The sequence below is a fragment of the Nuphar pumila genome, chromosome 8 (genome assembly GCF_984573655.1).
Source record: "Nuphar pumila chromosome 8, dmNupPumi1.hap1.1, whole genome shotgun sequence".
NCBI lineage: Eukaryota > Viridiplantae > Streptophyta > Magnoliopsida > Nymphaeales > Nymphaeaceae > Nuphar > Nuphar pumila.
Genome location: NC_143256.1, coordinates 20545774 through 20567565, shown reverse-complemented (window position 1 = coordinate 20567565; position 21792 = coordinate 20545774). Strand labels below are relative to the sequence as shown.

The 21792-nt window shown below is 36.3% G+C and overlaps 1 protein-coding gene across 1 annotated transcript; it reads right to left on the bottom strand.

Moving 5' to 3' along the window:
* Positions 1–1107: 1107 nt before the first annotated feature.
* On the bottom strand, positions 1108–2454 carry LOC149829743 (putative F-box/LRR-repeat protein 8). The gene has a single exon (XM_090015283.1). The coding sequence runs from the start codon at positions 2452–2454 to the stop codon at positions 1108–1110; it is 1347 nt and encodes a 448-aa protein (XP_089871409.1).
* Positions 2455–21792: the final 19338 nt, after the last annotated feature.

Genomic DNA, 21792 nt, shown 5'->3' with positions numbered 1-21792 from the left:
AATATAGTCTTTTAAAAAGCTGGAGACTAGTATTAAAGGCTGTAACATGGAAAAACAAACAAAATGAAGTGTTGAGAAACAGGTCTTACCCAGCAATCAGTCATATGCTTCAGGTTGCCAATCTTTAGTTACCTGAGGACACTCATATGCTGAACTCTAGGGAACCCAGTTTGCCATAACATGCAGATCATGGGTTGCATGTTACTACTGAAAAATGCCACTTTCATTTTCCTATAACTTTCCATGGAACATTTGATGAAAAACAAAAATAATAGAGAACAAATAAATGGATTGCTTAGCACAAGAAATAGAGAAACTTTTCTATATTCAAATTTTCCTAAAATTGAGCATGTTACAGTTTGCAAAAGTTTGCAAATTAGAAAAACCTTACAAAATGATGTCACAATCTGTGGTTATCTAAAGAGGACCAGATGTATGACAGTAATTATATGCTAAGTTAATTAAAGAACATCTTCCCCATACAGTAGGAAGATGATGTCTGTTTCTTGCCTTGCATATATTATTGGAAAACCAACACTGTTTTGCATATTTGCTCATTAATGGCTTCACTGCTTCGGATATATGAGACCATCTTATGCAATTCTAGACATTGTTGCTGCCGTTTATCCCTTGATCACATAAGTACATCACGATACTGAAATTGCACATCAGAGCAGAATAGAACCTGGAATTGCTTCCATGAGTTCTAAGAACTATAAATGGTTTTTTAAACATAAAGTTATTTTCTTCCTTACCAAAGAAATAAGAAAAAGAACTGTCGCATCTACTTAGCTTAAAAGTCAACTAATATCTATGCTTGCTAAATTGGCTAAGTTGGCCCTCTGCAAGCTTGAATTGTAAAAAACAGGAAGTTGCACAAAGGTAAGGATAACTCAATTCATCCTCATCATCATCAAGAAGCTTTATGCTAACTATGTGGAGTCACCTTTGCCAGTCTTGTTTCTCTCCATTCCAGAAAGTATAATTTACATACATCTTGTACAGATAACAATAATAACACAATTTTACAAGCATTGAAAAGAGCTAGAAAAGATGAAGAAGAAGAAACTTGTTCACATTGACAAAGTAGATAAGATAAACACCAACTTACACTTGCTGTGGGATCTTGCTCTCCTCAACTAGAATCTGCTCCAACCTTGGGACTTGAAGCAGCAACCCAACGCCCCGACTAGTGATCTTATGACACTGATAAACGTCAACAATCTGCAAAAGAGTGCAGTTCTTGATTATGGAACAAATGGTAAAGTCTGTTAAGGCCTTGCAACCCCTCAATCTTATCTCAACAAGATTCCTACAAGAAGCAAGCATAGAAACCATCTCCTTATCAAGCAGGAACTCATTGTATGAAAGATCCAATTTCCTCAATCTCCTCAAACTCTGTCCCAAGGATGTCAACAATCCGGGTTCCCTCTCGACAACATCACAATTCACCAAAACTAACTCCTCCAGACTCGAACTCAGGACCTGTCCCAATGATATCAAGCTCTCCCTGCTGATCATAACACAGCTTCGGAGACAGAGGCTTTGCAGTTCCCTGCAGTTCAGGGCAATTGCCATTAAACCATCATCGTCTAGGTCGAGAGGAAGCCTCAAATCAATTTTCCTCAATGACCCACAGTTCCTAATGACATGAATCAAGCCTTCCCTATTACCTCCATCATACAGGACCAGAGAAACCAAAGACCTACAATGCTCAGCAACGCGGAAAAGAAGAGTGCCTGTGATACTCCGGCACGTAATCAATTCAATTTCTCGAATTCCTGACAGCACATTGAGAAAGGAAGAATCGGAAACAGAGTTCCCAATTCCTTCGCAGCTACATAGCTTCAATTTGCCGATACTCTTGCAGTTCCTCCACATCCAATCGATGCCCACATTCCCGTTTCCGATTCCGGTGAAGGAAACGGTTTCCAGTTGAAGCTCAGGATTAGCAGGGCCATCGAAGGCCGAAGTCGGGGACGACCCATCTTCGGAACAGTCGAGAAAGTTCACTGACAGGTCTCTTAGTGACCGGAATCCCGCCAACCATCCGAAATCGAGCGACCGAAAAGCGACGATTTTGAGAGAGGAAATGGATTTGCAGGAGGAGGAGAGGTGGTGGAGGGAGTAGGAGGTGACGGGGCCGACGAGGAAGCGTAGTTGGGTGAGGTTTCTGCAGGCGGAGGAGAGGCAGAGGAGGGCGTGGTCGGAGACGAGGCGGTCGGAGTTGGGGGAGTCGGAGATAAGGGTGAGAGTGGAGAGGTTTGGGTAGTGAGAGAGGAGGGAGGAGAGAGAGGGGCCTCCGGTGGGGAGACGGAGGGAGAGGGCGGTCCTGGACGACCGGAAGAGGGAAAGCCATCGTTTGGAGACGAGGGACACCGAATTGGCATCCGAGGCCAAGGTCAGCCGGTGGAGGATTTCCTCCAGGAGCTCATCACACAGAAGATTGTCCATCTCTCTCTCTTTCCCTAGGTTTCCTGAGTTGGTGGTCTGGAGTCGAATCGAGAGCATCTCTCTCTAGATTTTCTGGTTTGATGGTGGTGGTGGGAGTCGAGAATCGTCACCTCAGGCTGTCTGATACGTCAGGGCAGGCAATGACTGGCTTGACACGTGGCTCTCCAATAAAAAGAGTGTTCTATCTGTCTTTAACCTCTTTTTTTTTTTTAGTTTCAAGGTTTGGTAATTAATTAGTGTTCTTTCTGTCTTTAACCTCTTTTCTTTTTTAGTTAAAAGTTTTGGTAATTAATTGTACTTGAGGGACAAGTCTGTTTTTATCTTCCACAACTATTGTACTTGAATGAGTCTGATCTTATCAAATTTAAATCAAAGTTCTAAACTCCCATCACCAGAAACATTGAAGTATTTATTTGTTACCAAGATCTCTTTGTTTTTCAATCAAGTGCAAAATACCTTTTTAAGTTGATGTATGTCAGCCTGACATGATGAAACTTAACTTGTTGCTTATACTCTGCCGTTAGTGAGAGAAAAAAGGAGTAGGGAGCAGATTTTGAGGTCAATGAGTTTGTTGGTGTTGAGTAATAATGAAAAATTTTACACCATGCGCTGGGAATTGCAAGTTCAAATCCCAATGGTATTGTTGTATAACCGGTAGGGGTCTGCCTAACCCCAACTTGCCTTTCAAAAAAAATGTTCAGCCAAAAGGGTGTGATACATTTGGAATAAATAACTGTTCTGTTATATATATATATATATATTTGGTGCTTTTGAAAGCACCAAATTATATGAAACTATTAAGCTGAAAATCATACATTTTAGGTTTTTTTTTAATTAAATCGTATGTATGGATGTGATCTACCATGTTTGTTTAGTGAGAAGTGAGTTTTAAATCATATGATTGTGTAAGCAAGTTTTTTAAGGGCTTAAAAAATGAGCAGTCTACAATGCACTAAAATTTCATGACTCAAAAAATTATATTTTTGAATCAAAATAACAAGATTCAACGCTTGATCCTTAGCAAACAAACCTTTCTAAACTCATTTATGTGGTCAGATTGAGATGATAAAGCTTGAACGCATTATTTTCATCTCAATAGTTCCATATAATTGTTGCCTTCCCTATATATATATATATATATATATATATATATATATATATATATATATATATATATATATATATATATATATATATATATATATATATATGATTTGAAATCAGATAAAAGAGTAGTTTGTGAGAATAACCTTGAGAAGGTAGTTTATGCATTCAAGAAAGCATGTCAGACTGTCTCCCATTTGTATTTACTATTTACACTTAAAAACTAAATTTCAATAACCAAAGCCAAGAAATGGCAGCTGCCATTTTTTTTCAAATGCATAAACTGCCTCCACTGCTAGTTCCCAAACAAAGCCTAAGGGTCAGTCCAAAATGGAGTGCGTCAACAACTAACCATTGCCAGCTTTTCTCATGCTACTTCTAGAGCAGATCAGGTGATCCGTCAAATCACTTTAAGAAATTACTTGATATCTTCACCGTCCATTGCGTCGTCCCACCGGAACCCCACACTCCATGCAATTTGTGGACGGTGAGGATGCCAAATCACTTTCCTGTAGTGAGTTGGCTGATCACCTGATCTGCTCTGTGCTACTAGCCAAAAAGCTACTAGCTATATATCCTTTTTTCAAAGTGCATATTTATACCATCTCTCTAGTTGCTTTGTCCAATCTCTTTCATACATCGAATCCTCTCATGAGCAACTTGTGCAGACCAGATGCACTACATTTGTGGGGTGAGTTGTTGATGCAAATTGAAAGGGTTCGATTTATGAGAAATTCTATGTTACTCTACTCTTACGCAGGAAAAATATGAGAGAATTACATAAAATTTAAGAAAAATAATAAGTTTTATCATCCTACTCTCTTAATCGGTCTCACATAACAAGTATTTATAGAAAATAATATCCCAACTTCATGATGGATTTTGGATAAGATCTGAATACTAAAACATAAATCCAAATTCTAAGTACTAACTACGGATCCAATTGAATCTCTTATTAACCCGAATTGTAACTGCTCTGCCCACACATCAGTTGAGCAGCTGAGTTTTACAGTTTTGAGGGGAGCAGTCAGTATGGGGGTGGTTGAGGTCCACTCATGGGCGCGCCCACGCATCCCACTCAATTTGGTTGATACCTCAGGTGGGTTCCTCATCAAATAAAATAAAAAAGTTCGACCCAGATCACCAAAGAGAAATGGGAACATCCCAATATCTATTTGATTTACCTAAGAAATCTCACTTGAAAATTGAAGATTATATATATATATATATATATATATATATATATATAGAGAGAGAGAGAGAGAGAGAGAGAGAGAGAGAGAGAGAGAGAGAGAGAGAGAGACTCTTTGTTCCCAAGTCCAAGCACATATAAGTTTTATACATGAGCAAAAGTAGCTAAAAATAGGCTTATTTTTATAATCAAATATATTCTCAAGTTCTTTAACTGCACTAAAGTATGTTAAAGTTTCTGCTTTTTAAATTGCATTTTCTCTTTCTAATAATAGAATAAAAGAATTTTATAATCAGGTCATCTATCTTGTGGGTAGGTGCCCCGTCTTATTCTTCCTTTTGGCCTATTTAGAAGTGAGACTCTTTCCCTCTTCTTTACTTATAATTTCTTTATCATTTGCCTGCTTCTACTCGTAACCATAGTAACAAATATCGTGAGATTTATGAAAAATCTTGTGATAATATCGTGAGAAATTGCCTGAGTTTAAAACAATAATTTTTCATGAGATTTTTAAAATATTATGAGATTTATGAAAAAATATGAATACCATGATTTAATGCAATATTTGCGTTTTAAACAGCTAAGTATCATGAAAAAACCATGTATTTTTATTTTTAAATTTTTTTTATTAATATTTTCTTATAAAAAAATTTTTTTTATATTTTTTAATTTATTTTTTTATTACCAAGATTTTGCCAAAAAATGCAAGATTTATGAAAAAACTTCAATTTCTTGCCAGTTTTTGAAAAACAAAATTTTGCAAAAAAAAAAAACGTTTGGCACTAAGCTCGTAACCTGCCAAATAATAAAATGGGTCAAGTCGGGTCGGAGCAAAATAACTCAAGAGCTCCAAAAACCCAAGCTTGTAAGTTGCAGGCATCCTCTATTTATTTATAGGTTTAGGGAAGGTCTTTTCTTTCCTTCCTGATCGATATGGGATTAATCTCAGCTGCATACATTTTCAAATTTCAATATTATTCTTAAAAAGTAAAAAAAACATATTAATGTCAATGTACTCATTAAAGGTAATTTCCTTCTTTTTTTTGTTTTTTTAGAAAGCAAGAATATGCTTTTATATGAGAGAGAGAGAGAGAGAGAGAGAGAGAATGCAGTGTACTTATTAAAAGTGACTTACATTAATGTCTTAAGGGAGATTAGTCTCATATGAATAGGTTGAAGGAATATGAGGGCTCTCCATTCAACTATAGAAGAAAGAGCCTTCTACTACTTTAACACATGCCACTAAAATTTTAACGGGTTTGGGTTGTGGATTTAACAAAACCTGATCCATTATGTGACTTGTAATTGAGCTTAATGGGCCCCATAAAAGCCCGACTCGAGCTTGGATCCAAGCCTGAAATTGACCCAATAACATATCAGGTCGGGTTCGGCCGGACAATCTTCGAGTGGGTTCCTCAAAAGGGGGCTTGAGTCCTACTCTAAACGGGCGGGTGCTCGAGAGACTGTTGGCTATCCAACCCAGTGTCCAGCCCTATCCGCAAACTTAGTCATGCAAGTCAACCTAAGCGAAGTTGAAGAATATTGAGAACTGGATACTCAGGGCACGTTTGGAAGAGAGTAAAACTCTCATAGGAAAAAAAAATCCTATGTGAGTTTTTGATATGAGAAGTTCTTCAAAAGAAAGTTTTTCCCTTGTTTGTGTAGCATGAGAAAAATAGAGTGAGAAAATGAGAGGAGGGTGGTGGTGATGTTTGAATGGTGGATGGTGGTTGTGGTATGTGTGATGGGGAGTGTAAAAGCAAATTCTCTTGGTAGGAAACATTCTTCCACCCCTCATGGAGGAATGTTTCCTATCAAAAAGTATAGTTTTTAGAAAAACTCTCTCACCCAAAATGACTCTCTCCTTTGGAAGGGTCAGAAAATCTGTACGGATTTTTCTATTTTGCATCACTTTTCCTACATCTTTCTCACTTCTAAAATGTCTTTCGCCACAAGATCAATGCTAACAAAAACCATCCCCAATGGTAAGGGAAATACTCATAAAGGCTAACAAAAACCATCTCCACCAGGCAAGCCACTGAACCCAAGAGAAATCAATACCAGATAAGATAGGTTCCACCATCTTACCAAACACCATCATAACCACTATGATAAAACAAGACACAACATTGCCCATGGTGACCACTGTTAACAAATATTTGAGATTAAGATTAAGTTTCTTCAAATCAATTACTTTTTTTTTAGAAAAAAATATTCAGATTTTATTTATAAAAAGAATTATAGCACACGTAAAGGAAGTAACGAGGAATCACACTTCATAGACAATTAATAGAAAAAAATCCCCAACAAACATCACACTTACCACCCGAGGGTCACCCGCGTGGCAAGTGGGGGTGGTTGTGAAGGTGCTGAGATGAAGGCACTGGATCAAACCCCACTGATCACACATGGGTGTGTCCGTAGCTTTTAAAGGTGGGGCCGCGTAAGGCAGGGTGGTCGTGGGGCCCCACCCGGAGTTTTCTTCGCTTCGGCGAGGGTTTCTCGTCATAAAAAAAATTAAACATCACACTTGAAGTGAGATATGTTCATAATATTCACAAGTTGTGAACCCTCCATAGGCCACTTAAGGATAAAGCTTGGAGATGACTTAAGAGACCAGTGAATCCTGGTCCACAAGGTGGGAGGTAGCCCCAGCACATTGTGTTATGATGGAACAGCATTATTGACTATCTCATTCAATCCCAAAAATACGGTTTATATAAGTATATAACCTTGTTTTATAACCAATGTTCCTCTTTCTAGAGTCATGCTTTCTTCGTGATGTTATAACCATTAAAAGGAAACAGTTTATGTAAAGGAACATAGAATATGTTTGATCTGTGATGCAAGAGCGGAGCATGGTCAATTGGGTTTAGGATCCGTTTAGAACTATTTATTTTATTTAGGATTTTTATTAGATTTAAAATTAATATTAGATATTGGATTGACTTTTGTTTTATAGTTAGGTACTGGATCCATCTTGAATCTATATATTTTGTGTCTTCTTCATAAATATTATTTGTAATGATTTTTATTTCATAGATGAATGAAACAGTTTGAGTATTTTCTTTCATTTTTTGCATATTTTTTATTAGGTCTCTTATTATAGTGTTGGTATAATTTCATAGATCGTAGAGTTCTTCGTAAATCTGGCAACGGGTTTACATCAAGTAGTATCATAGTGAGTTTTTCGCCATTTCAATGGTGAAAGGTTCAAAGATTGATCATACGATGGAGAAACTTAATCACAGTTTTGATTGATTTAAAAACATTAAACATGAAAGCAGCAGGGGTGGAGCCACTTTGTGAGTAGGGTGGGCAGTGCCCCAGGTCAAAGTGGGCACCAGTCGTGCTCAACTCAATCGGGGTTAATTACCCCCGAGCCGAGTGACGAGTACTCTCTCTCTCTCTCTCTCTCTCTCTCTCTCTCTCTCTCTCTCTCTCTCTCTTTATATATATATATATATATATATATATATATATATATATATATATATATATATATATATATATATATATATATATATATATATATATATATATGTGACTCTCCCAACCCTCTCTCTCTCTCTCTCTCTCTCTCTCTCTCTCTCTCTCTCTCTCTCTCTCCTTTCTTTGTGCCCCTCTGCCGTGAACCCACAGCGACCTCACTCAAACTTTTGAAGGGCTATGACCATTGGTGCTAGTCCAGAGGCAGCTTTCGATGCACCACATGCATCACTATCGGAAGGCAACAGGACCAAGTACTCTATCTCTTGTCTCTCTTTCTCTCTCTCTCTTGTTTTTGCTAAGGCCGGTGCCCTAGTCTGGCCATCCGCCATCAAATTACTTTTTTTTTAGCATGTACTTTTTTATTATTAGGGTTTAGGTGATTTTTTTAATTAGTGTTTAATCAGTTTTTTTTTTTCAATTAGCATATGAAATTAAAAATATTGTGTGTTGGGACTAGGATTTAGATTTTTAATTTGCTTTCTCTTAAATAGTTGTATTTTAATAAATAGGGTTTAGGGATTTCTGTATTTTTTAAATTAGCATTTAGGTTTTTAATGAGATGAATATTAATTAGTTATTTTTGTATTTTTTAATAAATATTAATCATGATCCACATGCTTGATTTTAGTTAAAAATGTAAGGGTTTTGTCACTTTTTTAATTAGCTTATGTATGAAAACTATGAATGATGTTTGCTAAGATTGAGGTTTTCATTTGTTTTTTTAAGGAGCACGGATATTTAATTAGGTTTTAGAGTTTTTTATATTTTTTTGAATAACATTTAGTTTTTTATTTTGTTTTTAAATAAGATGAATATTTAATTTAGGTATTTTTATATTTTTTAATTAACATTAAGCATGATTTTACATGCTTGATTAGCATAAATGCATAATTGATGATGTACGAATTAGGATTTTAATTTTGTATTTTTTTAAATGACATGAATTTTGAATTATGCTTTTAGGGTGTTAGGTATTTTTCTTTTTTAATTAGCATTAAACTTGAAGAATGAATACTCGACTTTGGTTAGAACTTAAAATTTTAGTTTTTTTTGTTTAAATTAGCACACATGAAAATTTTAGTTTTTTTTTGTTTCAATTAGCATGTATTCATTTTTTAAATAGCAATAATCACAATTCCATCTTTAATTTATGTTATGGTTTGATGGTTTTTTGTGTTTTTTCTAATTTATTTTAGTATTCAATATATATATATATATATGTATATTGTTATAAAAAAAATTTATGCATTTGTGACCATCCTAGTTTAAATTCCTGGCTTCGCCCCTGCATGAAAGCTCAAGAAATTAAAGGATAGCACATATTGAAGATATGAAGATCTTTCTTATGCAATCAAGATTGCCGCAAAGAGATGAAGGCAATATCCATGTTTTGTTGTCTAACTGGTTCAGTTTCGAACCAGTTCATCCCAATTCTTCTCAGTTTTCTTTCTTTTTCACTAGAACCTCAGCCACTAGAAACCGGTTCTTTTGTTGAAAACCCATTCCAACTCTCTATAAACCTCATTAAAAAAATCCTTATAAACCATCCTAACTCAATTTTAGACCTTGTTTTGCCTAAGAACCTACCAGGTTTAACCCAAACACTACAAGAATTTGGCAGATTAACGACGGACGTTATCCGACGCTAATTCGTCGCTGAACTGCTTAGCAACGGATCGACGACAGCTTAGCGATGAATAGCATCTGTCACAATTTTATGGTCATTAATTAACGACAGAATTGATCTGTTACTACTTTCATCGCTAATTAGTGATGGATTAGCAAATTTCATGATCCGTCGCTAATTCGTTGTTAAATAAGGACTGATTTGGTTTTGCAATAATACATATCCGTCGCCAAAATTTAACAATGAATATGTATCTGTCTCTAATATCCGTCGCCAATTTAGCGACAGATTAGTGATGGAATACATTCCATCGCAAAACATTGGCTGATTCAGTTTGTGAGACAGCTAAATTGGCGACAAATATTAGTGACGGATAATATTCATCGCTAATCCGTCACAAAATTTAAAAAAAAAAAATTATTTGAAATATAAATATCGAGAAAAATTTTCTTGTTATACAATTTATATAACCTGTGTATAAAAAATAAAGTACACATAAAAAATACATAGTGAAACAAATTTAACAACCCAGTATAATCTTCGCCAAGTTTTAATTAGTTACAAGTGAACATATACAAAGAGTTTTGTTTGAAACAACAAATACGTGAAATAAATTCAATACATGAATCTAATCCTTGTCAAGATTCAGAGCATCATCCTCTTCATTGTCTCGATCTGCCCCTTCAATCATGCCTCCATCAGCTCCTCTACGTTGATCATCTCCAGCATCCTATAAGAGAACCAAAATGTTAGTATTGATAAACAAAATATAATAGAATAAATTACATGCAATACACCTAATCTAAGGCAATCAAAGTAACATGACTTAATGACACATAGACTAGCAATAAAGTGAAGGACATTAACAGAATTCAGAGGTTGTCAAAAAACTTTCATAGTGATTCAATCATGCATATATGTGTTATAAGGCAGTCAAAATTTTTTATAGTGATTCAATCATGCATATATGTGTTCTAAGGTTGTCAAAAAAAATTTATAGTGATGAAATCATGCTTATATGTGTTCTAAGGTTGTCAAAAAACTTTCATAGTGATTCAATCATACATATATGTATTATAAGGCAGTCAAAAAATTTCACAGTGATGAAATCATGCTTATATGTGTTTTAAGGCTGTCAAAAAAAAATCATAGTGATGAAATCATGCTTATATGTGATCTAAGGTTGTCAAAAAACTTTCATAGTGATGAAATCATGCATATATGTGTTATAAGACAGTCCAAAAATTTCATAGTGATGAAATCATGCTTATATGTGTTCTAAGGTTGTCAAAAAAACTTTCATAGTGATTCAATCATGCATATAGTGTTATAAGGCAGTCAAAATTTTTTATAGTGGTGAAATCATGCTTATATGTGTTCTAAGGTTGTCAAAAAAAAATTCAAAGTGGTAAAATCATGCTTATATGTGTTCTAAGGGTGTCATAAAAATTTCATAGTAATGAAATTATGCATATGTGTTATAAGGCAGTCAAAAAATTTATAGTGATGAAATCATGCTTATATATGTTCTAAGGCTGTCAAAAAAATTCATAGTGATGAAATCATGCATATATGTGTAATAAGGCAGTCAAAAAATTGTATAGTGATGAAATCATGCTTATATATGTTCTAAGGTTGTCAAAAAACTTTCATAGTGATTCAATCATGCATATATGTGTTATAAGGCAGTCAAAAATTTTTATAGTGATGAAATCATGCTTATATGTGTTCTAAGGTTGTCAAAAAAAATTCATAGTGATGAAATCATGCTTATATGTGTTCTAAGGGTGTCATAAAAATTTTATAGTGATGAAATCATGCATATATGTGTTGTAAGGTTGTAAAAAAAAATTATAGTGATTCAATCATGCATATATGTGTTCTAAGGCTGTCATAAAAATTGTATAGTGATTCAATCATGCATATATGTGTTCTAAAGGTGTCAAAAAAATTCATAGTGATTCAATCATGTATATATGTATTCAATCATGCATATACTAGCTTGAAATCTAACAACATGAAACTTTATACCTGATGGGCACCAGAGCTCATGTTGAATGCAAACAAAGTTTTTCTGTCCCGAAAAAAGTTGCACAACTCATTATGGACAAGGTTGGGAATGACTTCATGTAAAAAGTCACGCATTGTATCCTGAAGAAGCTAGCGAACACCATCCCAAGAAATAGCAGGGTCAATCGGACGGTGGGAGTTGATGCTAGCGAGAGAACTCTGAGAGCCCTGACTGCAGGAGGCAACGACTGGTGTAGTGTTCATATTACTCCCAAACCCAAACAAATGACCTTTTTTGGGTTCATCGGTTGCAGTCACCCATGCTGCAGGATCAAAAGGCGGATGCTGAGTGGAGTCATCGCCATATCCCTCTATCATCTGTTGCTCGTATGACTCCTATAAAGTAATGATTACAGTATGAATTAATAATTAAGAATTATAATATTTATGATAATGTAATTCATGGTAACTTATATATTACAATGTTTATTAATACAATAAATACATATCGTTGTCGCTCTCACCTTCTCTGATACGAACTCTCCTGTACTCTTACGCTTATGTGTTTCAACAAACACATCCTTGTAAGGCTCAATATCTTATTTTCGACTTCCTACAAGGTTAAATGATAAAAAAATCAATTAGAAAGTATGTAAAAATACTTATAAATTTGATAATATATATTGATAAGTTACCATTTTCTTCTGGTGGATCCCAAAAGTCCTAGAACCACCTGTGTGTAGATGGGCGTAGATGGGCATCAGACATCTTTGCTCAGTTTTGTGCAGCCTTTACTGAGCGGTTTCGAATGTCATGGCTCGCCCACTTGTCGCACATTGCATCCCAATAATCTGACCTGATAGTAAAAGGGTCATGGCCCTTCCACTGCAGTGGATCATTTATCCCACCAACTGCTTTTATTGTTGCAGTCTTCATATTATGCAACATATCGGCAAATCGACTAACAGCCACCTTCTGCCACACTAGCCTCATGTCCTGCTCTTCATTCGCAGTCGTGAAGTGATTCGAAGCCTACAAATAATTTCAGAAACTTAATACACATGACTATAACAAAAAATTAAATATAAAACATATTAGCCATGATAAACGATTGTATACCATGAATGAAGACCATAATCTGTCTAACACCTCCTTCGGGTACTCTTTGCAGTGAGCGACCGATCTTGGAAGATGCTGAACTAGTGACGTCTTAATTTCTTGTATTACTTCTTGTGGCTCGAACCTTGTGCTACACATGAATTAGTACACATTAACAATCGACTATTGATATACACTATTTATAAGATAAGTATTGGACAAGTGACAATGAAATACTTACGGTCGACTATCGATATATACTATTTGAATTAGTCATCGTGTGTTAGACTGAGAAGACCCTACATCTGACATTGTCTCGTGATGTGTATGAGTAGCTGATGTAGGTGGGTCATATGCAGGTGAAACATCATCTATAGAACAATGAGTTAAAAATTTACATAATGCACATTCAAACTAATCAAGTATATAATTATTTAAATGATATACCTATCGAAGCATTACGTGAAGACGAACGTTACGACTGGCTATCATAGCCTACACTTGATTCTCAACCACTGGGTGATCGACCATCGTGACATCCACAAACCATATTCTAACAAATAAAAATATTATTTGGATCAGTTACATAACTCTTGATCTTAGCATGGATATGACATATGCATAAAATGTAAAGATTTAAAGGTCCTACATGAATCAGTTTTATAACTATATATGAATTGTGCATGTACATGCTAAGTATACATAGAATGTAACATGATATGAAATTCTATGAACTAATATGCATGCATTGATAATTCAATATTTTTGTGTGTAACATCATCACATCATATTTACATACATCACAAGGATATTTGGAAAGATGAAATCACATTCACAAACATGATACATTCATTTTAAGCAGGTTTTCATGATACAATTTCATATGAAATGTATAATCAAATCGAAAATAACTTCATGCAAGCATGAATAGTCATGTCAAACATTGCAATACATTCAAATCATTCATATCATAATAATGTCAAACATGTACCTGCAGCAAATACACTCAAATATCCCGCTAACTACAACCATGACTAGCATGGTCTCCGAACTACAAAAATAAGAGCATATGAGAAAGTGATGTGGTATGCATTACAAGATATATTTCACTAGCTCGAGTATGCTTCCTCATCACTTGTTTGACTTTCATATTCTTCTTCTTTCTCCTCCTCATCTTCGTCCTCTTCGTCTTCTTTTTCATTGGGCGGCCATCCACTTGGTATATCATTTGGATTATATTCTTCCATACGTGTGTCATCGGACAATGGAGATATGACATGCAGACCATGTGTGACATCGTAACCATAAGAAAAGTCATACATATCATCTGATTGATAGTAATCACCCTCTTCAATAATTTTGTCTTCTTGTAATTGATCATACTCGGGGTATAGTTTAGACTTTACCTTGCAAACCGCCCACCATTCATTTCTATTTGACTTTCTTGTATTCATATATGAAGTATAGTAAACGTGTTGAGCTTGCGATGCTAATATGAATGGTTCATATGTTCCAAACCTTAAATTATGATTCACCTCTACAATGCCTAAGGCTTTGTCGACTCTTGTTGTTGTGGGATCAAACCAATGACACTTGAATAAAGTTACCTTGTTATTTATGCCTAAGTAAGTCAACTCCATTATTTCTTCTATAACACCGTAGTAGTTAAGTTCATTTTCACCATAACTATTACCCTTGACACACATATCACTATTCATTGTTGACTTGTTTACACCATAGTCTTTTGTATAGAATCGATAACCATTTACAATATACCCGTTGTAATATTGCACAACTTTGGTCAAACCATTTTGTAAATCACATATTCCTTGATCATTAACATCACCATGGCAGACCTACAAGCATAAACAATGATTGTAAACACGACCAATTAAGTAACATATTGTTGTTTACACAGAAAGAATGCATGTCATCATCCTTACCAACTCTTTCAACCATGCCCCAGACTTATTTTCACATTCTTTTTATACTTCTAAATCAGTGAGACGTGGAAGTTCTATTTGCAACTCCAGATCAAATTATCTACACTTAACAAATAATTATATTACCAAACCATGAATGTAGAGAACTTAGTGTAACATATTATATATACTTACTCGATGTAGGGGTCGATCTCTAAGCAATTAAAAATGATATAGATTTGTGTTGCGTCTTGCTCTCGATCTTTCAAGAGTCTTGACCGGTAACTGCCAAAAGCATTCCCAAGTAGTTTAAATAACGATAGTTTGTCAGCCACAATAACTTGTTTTTCATCATCATTACGAGGTGGGCAAGTGTAATGTGTTGGAATGTGAGGCTCAAAGTACATAGATGAGAAATTTGAAATCTCCTCTAAAGTGTATGCCTCATAAATTGAACCCTCCACTCTTGCTTTATTTTGAACCTTTTTTTTGAGGTCAAACATGCATATGTCAATAATATACATCTCGTAATAGAATAAATTCTCAATGGCATTGGAGAGAAAACTATAAATAAAAATATACCTTTCAAATGGGTACATCCATTGATATTACATAGGACCACCAACCCTAAGTTCATATGGCAAGTGTATCATCTCATGTTCCATAACGACAAAAAATGTTGACAGAAATATCTTCTCTAGCTGACAAATAGTAGTGATGACAGAATCGTTGAGATTCTTTACCTCAATTATTACAACTTTTGATGCACACAATGTTCTAAAAAATCAACTCAACTTGGATAATATCCCTCATATAGGTTTGTCTAACATATCATGGAATGCTAGGAAAATTAATTGTTGCATGATGACATAACAATAATGGCTCTTCAACCCATATAATTGTCTCTCATCTATCTTCACAGCCTGAGCAATGTTAGAGACATATCCATTTGGAAATCTCAATTGTCTCAACCACTGACATGCCTACTTTACTTGATCTGGTTCAAGCACATACCTTGCCTTTGGTTTCAGTACTTTGTCATTGTACACTTGGAGTTCCAATTCTGGTCTTTTACATATTACTTTTAAATCCATATGAGCCTTCAAATTATTCTTCATTTTTCCTTTGGCATTCATTACCATATTGAACACATTATTAAACACATTTTTCTCCACATGCATCACATCCAAATTATATCTTATCAATAAGGTCAGTCAATATGGTAGTTCTCAAAATAGATTTCTTTGTCTAATTGTGATCCTTCTCAAATCCAAGGAAGGGTGTCGCACTATGGAATCTGTCAGTTCATATAGAAAGTATCGCAATCGTCTTAAAATCTCTATGTCAGACAACCGTGTAGATGGACCTTTTATTTTAGTTGTTTCTGCTCGGAACACATTCTTTTGTCATTAAAACAGATGGTCACTAGGTAGAAATTGACGATGAAAATCAAACCAACACAGCTTCCTTCCATGTGTTAATATAAAAGATTTTGTATCCTTCATGCAATACGGACATGTCAACCTCTCATGTGTCCTCCAACCAGATAACATACCATATGCAGGGAAGTTACTAATTGTCTATAGAATAACAACCTTCATATTGAAGTTTTATTTTTTGTGGGCATAGTACGTGAGAACACCATCATCCCACCGCATTTTCAGTTCATTAATCAATGTCCTCAAATATACATCAAGATTTTGGCCTAGAGATGTCGGACCAGGGATCAATAGAGACAAGAAAAGATTTTGACGCTTCATACACAAGCATATAAGAAGGTTGTATGGGGTGACAAATACCCTCAAATGGATTAAATTCATCTGTACATAAACCGAGCCTAACATTTCTCACTTTCATTACGAAGGTCTGATGAGTATGATCAAAATGCTTCCAAGCTTCCGCGTCAACATGATGTGTGATATTATCTTCATCATGTTGAACTTTATTTGCATGTCATCTCATGTGTTTTGTTGTCCTCGAAGACATATACAGTCGTTGCAATCTAGGAGTGAGAGGGAAGTAGCAGAGTGACTTGTATGACACTCTTTTTGACCTTGTGCTAGCATTGCCCATTGTCTTTGGCTTGAACCGAGGATGCCTACATGACAGATATGATCTGCTATTTTCTTGATCTTTGAAATACAACATGCAGTGATTTGGAAAAGCATCTATCTTTTGATACCATATACCTAGAGTGTTGACCATAACCTTCGCATGGTAGAAATTTTGTGGCAATTTCTTATCTTTGGGCAACATACTCTTCACAATAGAGCACAGAAGATTAAAATGTGATAGAATCAAATTATACTCTGACTTCAAATTCAGTAGTTGAAAAACTGCAGACAAAATAGTGTGACTCTCACAATCATTTCACAGTAGCTCATCAGCATCTATAAGTAAGTCATAAAATCTACTAGATGCATTGTTTGTTGCTTCTTCCTCTACTCCAGTTGGTACATCACTAAGACCCATAGCAGAACTCAGTTCTGGTCCTACGACATCAAATATCAAATCCACATACGAATTATCGTGTACCATATCCACCCGTGCATCAAAATTGTTCTAAAATTTTTCACCATGAAGCGTCCAATTCTGATAACCACTAACAAAACTCTTCTTGTATAGGTGATGTCTAACGTCATGAGGTTCTACAAATCGATTGTTCTTATACGTGTAGGGGCACCTGATCCGACCGGTGGGATCCATTGTACTGACACTTGCCGTTGCAAATTCAATAAAACCATTAGCATCATCCATATATTCAAGTGACACATCATTATCAACTATCATACGGTATATCCATTCATGGTTTGCAGTCATTTTGTCCTATGATGTTATGAATATTATCTTAACCAGTTAAAAGAGAATCATAATAATGTTATGATAAAGAAAATATTTAATTTATCATGCATTGATGGTGGATGTAATGATTTGATATATATATATATATATATATATATATATATATATAAACATGATACATTCATTTTAAGCATATTTTCATAATACAATTTTACATGGAATGCATAATCAAATAAAAAATAACTTCATACAAGCATGAATAGTCATGTCAAACATTGCAATACATTTAATCATTCATATCACAACAATGTCAAATATGTACCTACAATAAACACACTCCAATATCCCGCTAACTACAACTATGACTAGCATGGTCTCTGAACTACAAAAATAAGAGTACTTTTATTCTCATACATTCAAATCATGCTCAGCATGATCTCCAAACTCTAGCAAAACAGTCATAGATATCCACAACTAATGAGTGTGTGAGCAGAAAAGTGTTGCATCCAACAAAGTAAATAACATGTGATGCGTTTGCATCACTTACTCACCACGGGTATTTACCCGATTTGTATGCTTTAGCATTTGCATTTTTCTTTTTTCTTTTTTCTTTTCGCATTGCATTTTAAGTCGCATGTAATGTTTAACATTAAACATCATGCATTTTGCTCTGCTACGCACCTGTAATTCACATTTATATAGGCAATATATTGCAATTTCTAACATTTAAATTCCTATCATATAACGAAGATTTTAAATTATAACTAAGAGGCAGGATTACCGCCCCACCTGGCACGAACAGAGAGGCAGAGAGACTGCCCTGCATGTCAGATGGCCCAAATGGCAGGGACAAAGCCTCTGCTATTTGGGGTCCAAAGAGGGAGGAAAGGAGCAGAGATAGGGGGTGCACCCCTGTTTGCCCAAGAAAAAAGAGGAGCAAGGGCAAAGCCCCTACCGAAGGAACCCCAACGGCGGCAGGGACATCGCCTCTGTTGGCCAAAACAAAAGAGGGAGACTGAGATGGGCCGGGGCATCGCCCCTACCAGCAAAACCAAAAGCGGCAGGGGCCTTGCCCCTACCTGCTGGGAAAGACACAACGGGCAAGGGCGAAGCCCTTTGCCGGGAAGGTAGAGGCGGCAAGCCCCTGCTTATCCGAAATGGAGAGTCAACAGGCCCAACTTGCCAACAAAAAAGGAAGTGTCAGCAGACCCAGCCTGTCGAGAAAGAAGAATGTGGGGAGGGGTCTGTGCCCCTCCCGTGATGCCAATGAGAGAGAGAGAGTCATTTGAGCGGGGCTGGTGAAGGGTCTGTTGATGTCATCACCAAAGGGCAGGACCGTTGAAGGTAATAAGGGAGAAAGGAAGAGCGAGGGAAGAAAGAGAGTGGGAATAGAGGGTGTCGGCCGGGGTCGGATGCCCGACGAGCTTGCCAGAGAGGGAGGCGGTTGGGTGCCCAACGAACCAAAACTGGAGAGAGGGAGATGGCAGTGGAGACAGGAGGTCGGGAGGTGCTCTGGCTAAGGTCATCGACGATAGTAGGTGGCCGGATGCAGGGTGAGGTTGTCGACGAGCTGCAGGGAGCAAAGGATGGAGGAGAGAGACGAGAGACAAGAAGAAAGAAGATGAAGAAGAAGAAAACAGAGAGGGGGGAAGAGATCACCTGAGAGGGCCGAACGCAGAGTGGGGGTCACCGACGTTAGGTGGCCGGAATACGGCGAGCGGGAGAGAGGGCTCACCCAAGGGAAAGGAGCGACAGAGGGGGAACGACCAAGGGAGGAGAACGGGAGGTGGTTGGTGAGGTCTCCGGAGGGAGCTGTCGGATGGTGGGTCGCTGAAGAGCGGGGGCGGAGATGGCGAGCAACGCGGGGATGGTCGATGGAAGAGGGGAGAGAGAAAGAGACAGCAGGTTCACAGAGTTAATTTTGTGCCCTAGATGGGTCGTTTTACATCGAAAATTAGCGATAGAAAAAATTTATCTCAAAATCCATCGCTAAATAGCGACGGATTAGCAATGTCAAAATTCTGTCGCTCATTCATCATGAAGTTACAATAGAGTTTGAGATGAAACATTTTTGTTACTAATTAGCGACAGATTTTGAGACGGAATTTTTTCATCGCTAATTCTGCAACTAATTCCAATTTTAGGGACGACTAGTTTTCTCTAGCTAATCCGTCATAAATTTGCAATGGATTATTTTCATCATAATTTTTTGTCGCTAATTAACATTTTTCTTGTAGTGAAATCAGGTCAAAACCCCCACCTAAGACCCCTAAACCTGTTTTGAATCTAGATTAACCCCCAAAGTCTATCAAAACCATCACTAAAACTGGCCCACAATCAAAGTTTAGCATTTTCATTTGACCGGAGTCTTACCCAAAACCCATTAAAGACATGGACCCACTTACGAAATATCTGGATCCACTTAAACCTAATTGGACCCAAAAGCATTTTTCTTGCTTGACCCAAATATTATGTGTGGATCCATTTGAGAACATTTTCTACTCACTGAGAAACAACAAGACCCACATATTTCTCCTATTAGACTCTCGTGCAAAGTGAATCCTGCCACCACTAGTCCCACCTGATCTACACGTAGCAGATCTGTATCTTCAAGCAGCAGTTGAATGGTTTGCACAAGTTGAAAGAAACTGAAAGAAGAGGAAGTGAACCCAACTCGGGAACTAGTCTTCTCCAACCCAAGGAGAATGATGCACGGTCAGAATATGGTCAACCAAGGATCCATTTATTTCTTTTAAGGTTTTTATTAGATTTAAATTAAATATTGAATATCGGATTGAATTTTGTCATATAGTTAGGTATTGGATCCATCTCGGATCCATATTAAGTTAGTGTTTTATGTTTTCTTTATAGAGGTTTTTATTTTCAGAGAAGAATGAATGAGTTTGAATATTTTCTTTAATTTTTGCATATTTTTTATTAGATCTCTAGTTTCTCTTGACGTAATGTAAAAGTAATTTTGTAGATGGTAGAGTTCTTTGTGAATCCAACAATGGATTTGCATCAATCGTTTGGCTACTCTAGCAGATATTAGAAACCAACCATGTTTGATCAATTTTGCCAAGAGGAAAATCCAAGCAGGCATAAGTATGTAGCAAAATATGTATAGGTACATATTTATGCAAAGAGAAATGCAAGCTTTAATTTTGTTGTCAAATGCAAATTTTGATCATCCAATGAGCAAAATTAATTTCCATAAAGTTCCTTGATAGAAATGAATTAGATGCTTTAAGATATAAACGAACATAGCAGTCCTATTTTTTTTTTCACTAGCTTATCTTAGTTGTTCTAACTTAAAAATGTATACTATCATCATCATCTTGCTCAACTAAAACCTACTTATGTCATGACACTCATCATTTTCGTTTATGGGAGAAGCCTCATACACAACTAAAAAAAAATTGATGATGATGTGTGGCAGCAGAAAATCAGTGTTTTTTTTCTTTTTTGTTTGATGCCCTCTAGGTCATTCAATCGTTTTGCTTAACAAAAATTATTAGACAAAAAATAGGAAAAATGCTCGCACACTTTTAGGAACACATTGATATATTAATGAGTTACATGATAAACGGAGTGTCACAAAAAAAAAGTGTCATTAAAAAGCAGTGTCACTAAAAGGGAGTATCACTAAAAAAAGAATGTCGCTAAAATATTGTAGTGACAGTCGTTAGACAGTCTCCAGCGAAAGGATAATAGCATCACAAATGCCCAAAAGTTCATCCAGAAATGACGTGAGAGGAATATTGCGATATTTTTTGGTCACACTACGAAATACGATTATTTTTAGGCGTTGTAGGGTTATTTTCGTTTTAGATATGAAGTTGAGAAAAAGAACAGTGAGATATTAGGTTCGGGTTTGGAAAAAACCAACCCTTTTAATAAACAGGTCGACCCGCCTAACCCGTTTATTAAACGGGTCGGGTTCGTGTTAGAGGTATGCCAACCCGCCAACCCGGCTGACCCGTTTAATAAACGGGTTAGGCGGGTGGGTCAACCTGCCAACCCGACCCGTCGACCCGTCAACCCGACCCGCCAACTTGACCCGTGAACCTGAGAACCCGTTTACCCGACCC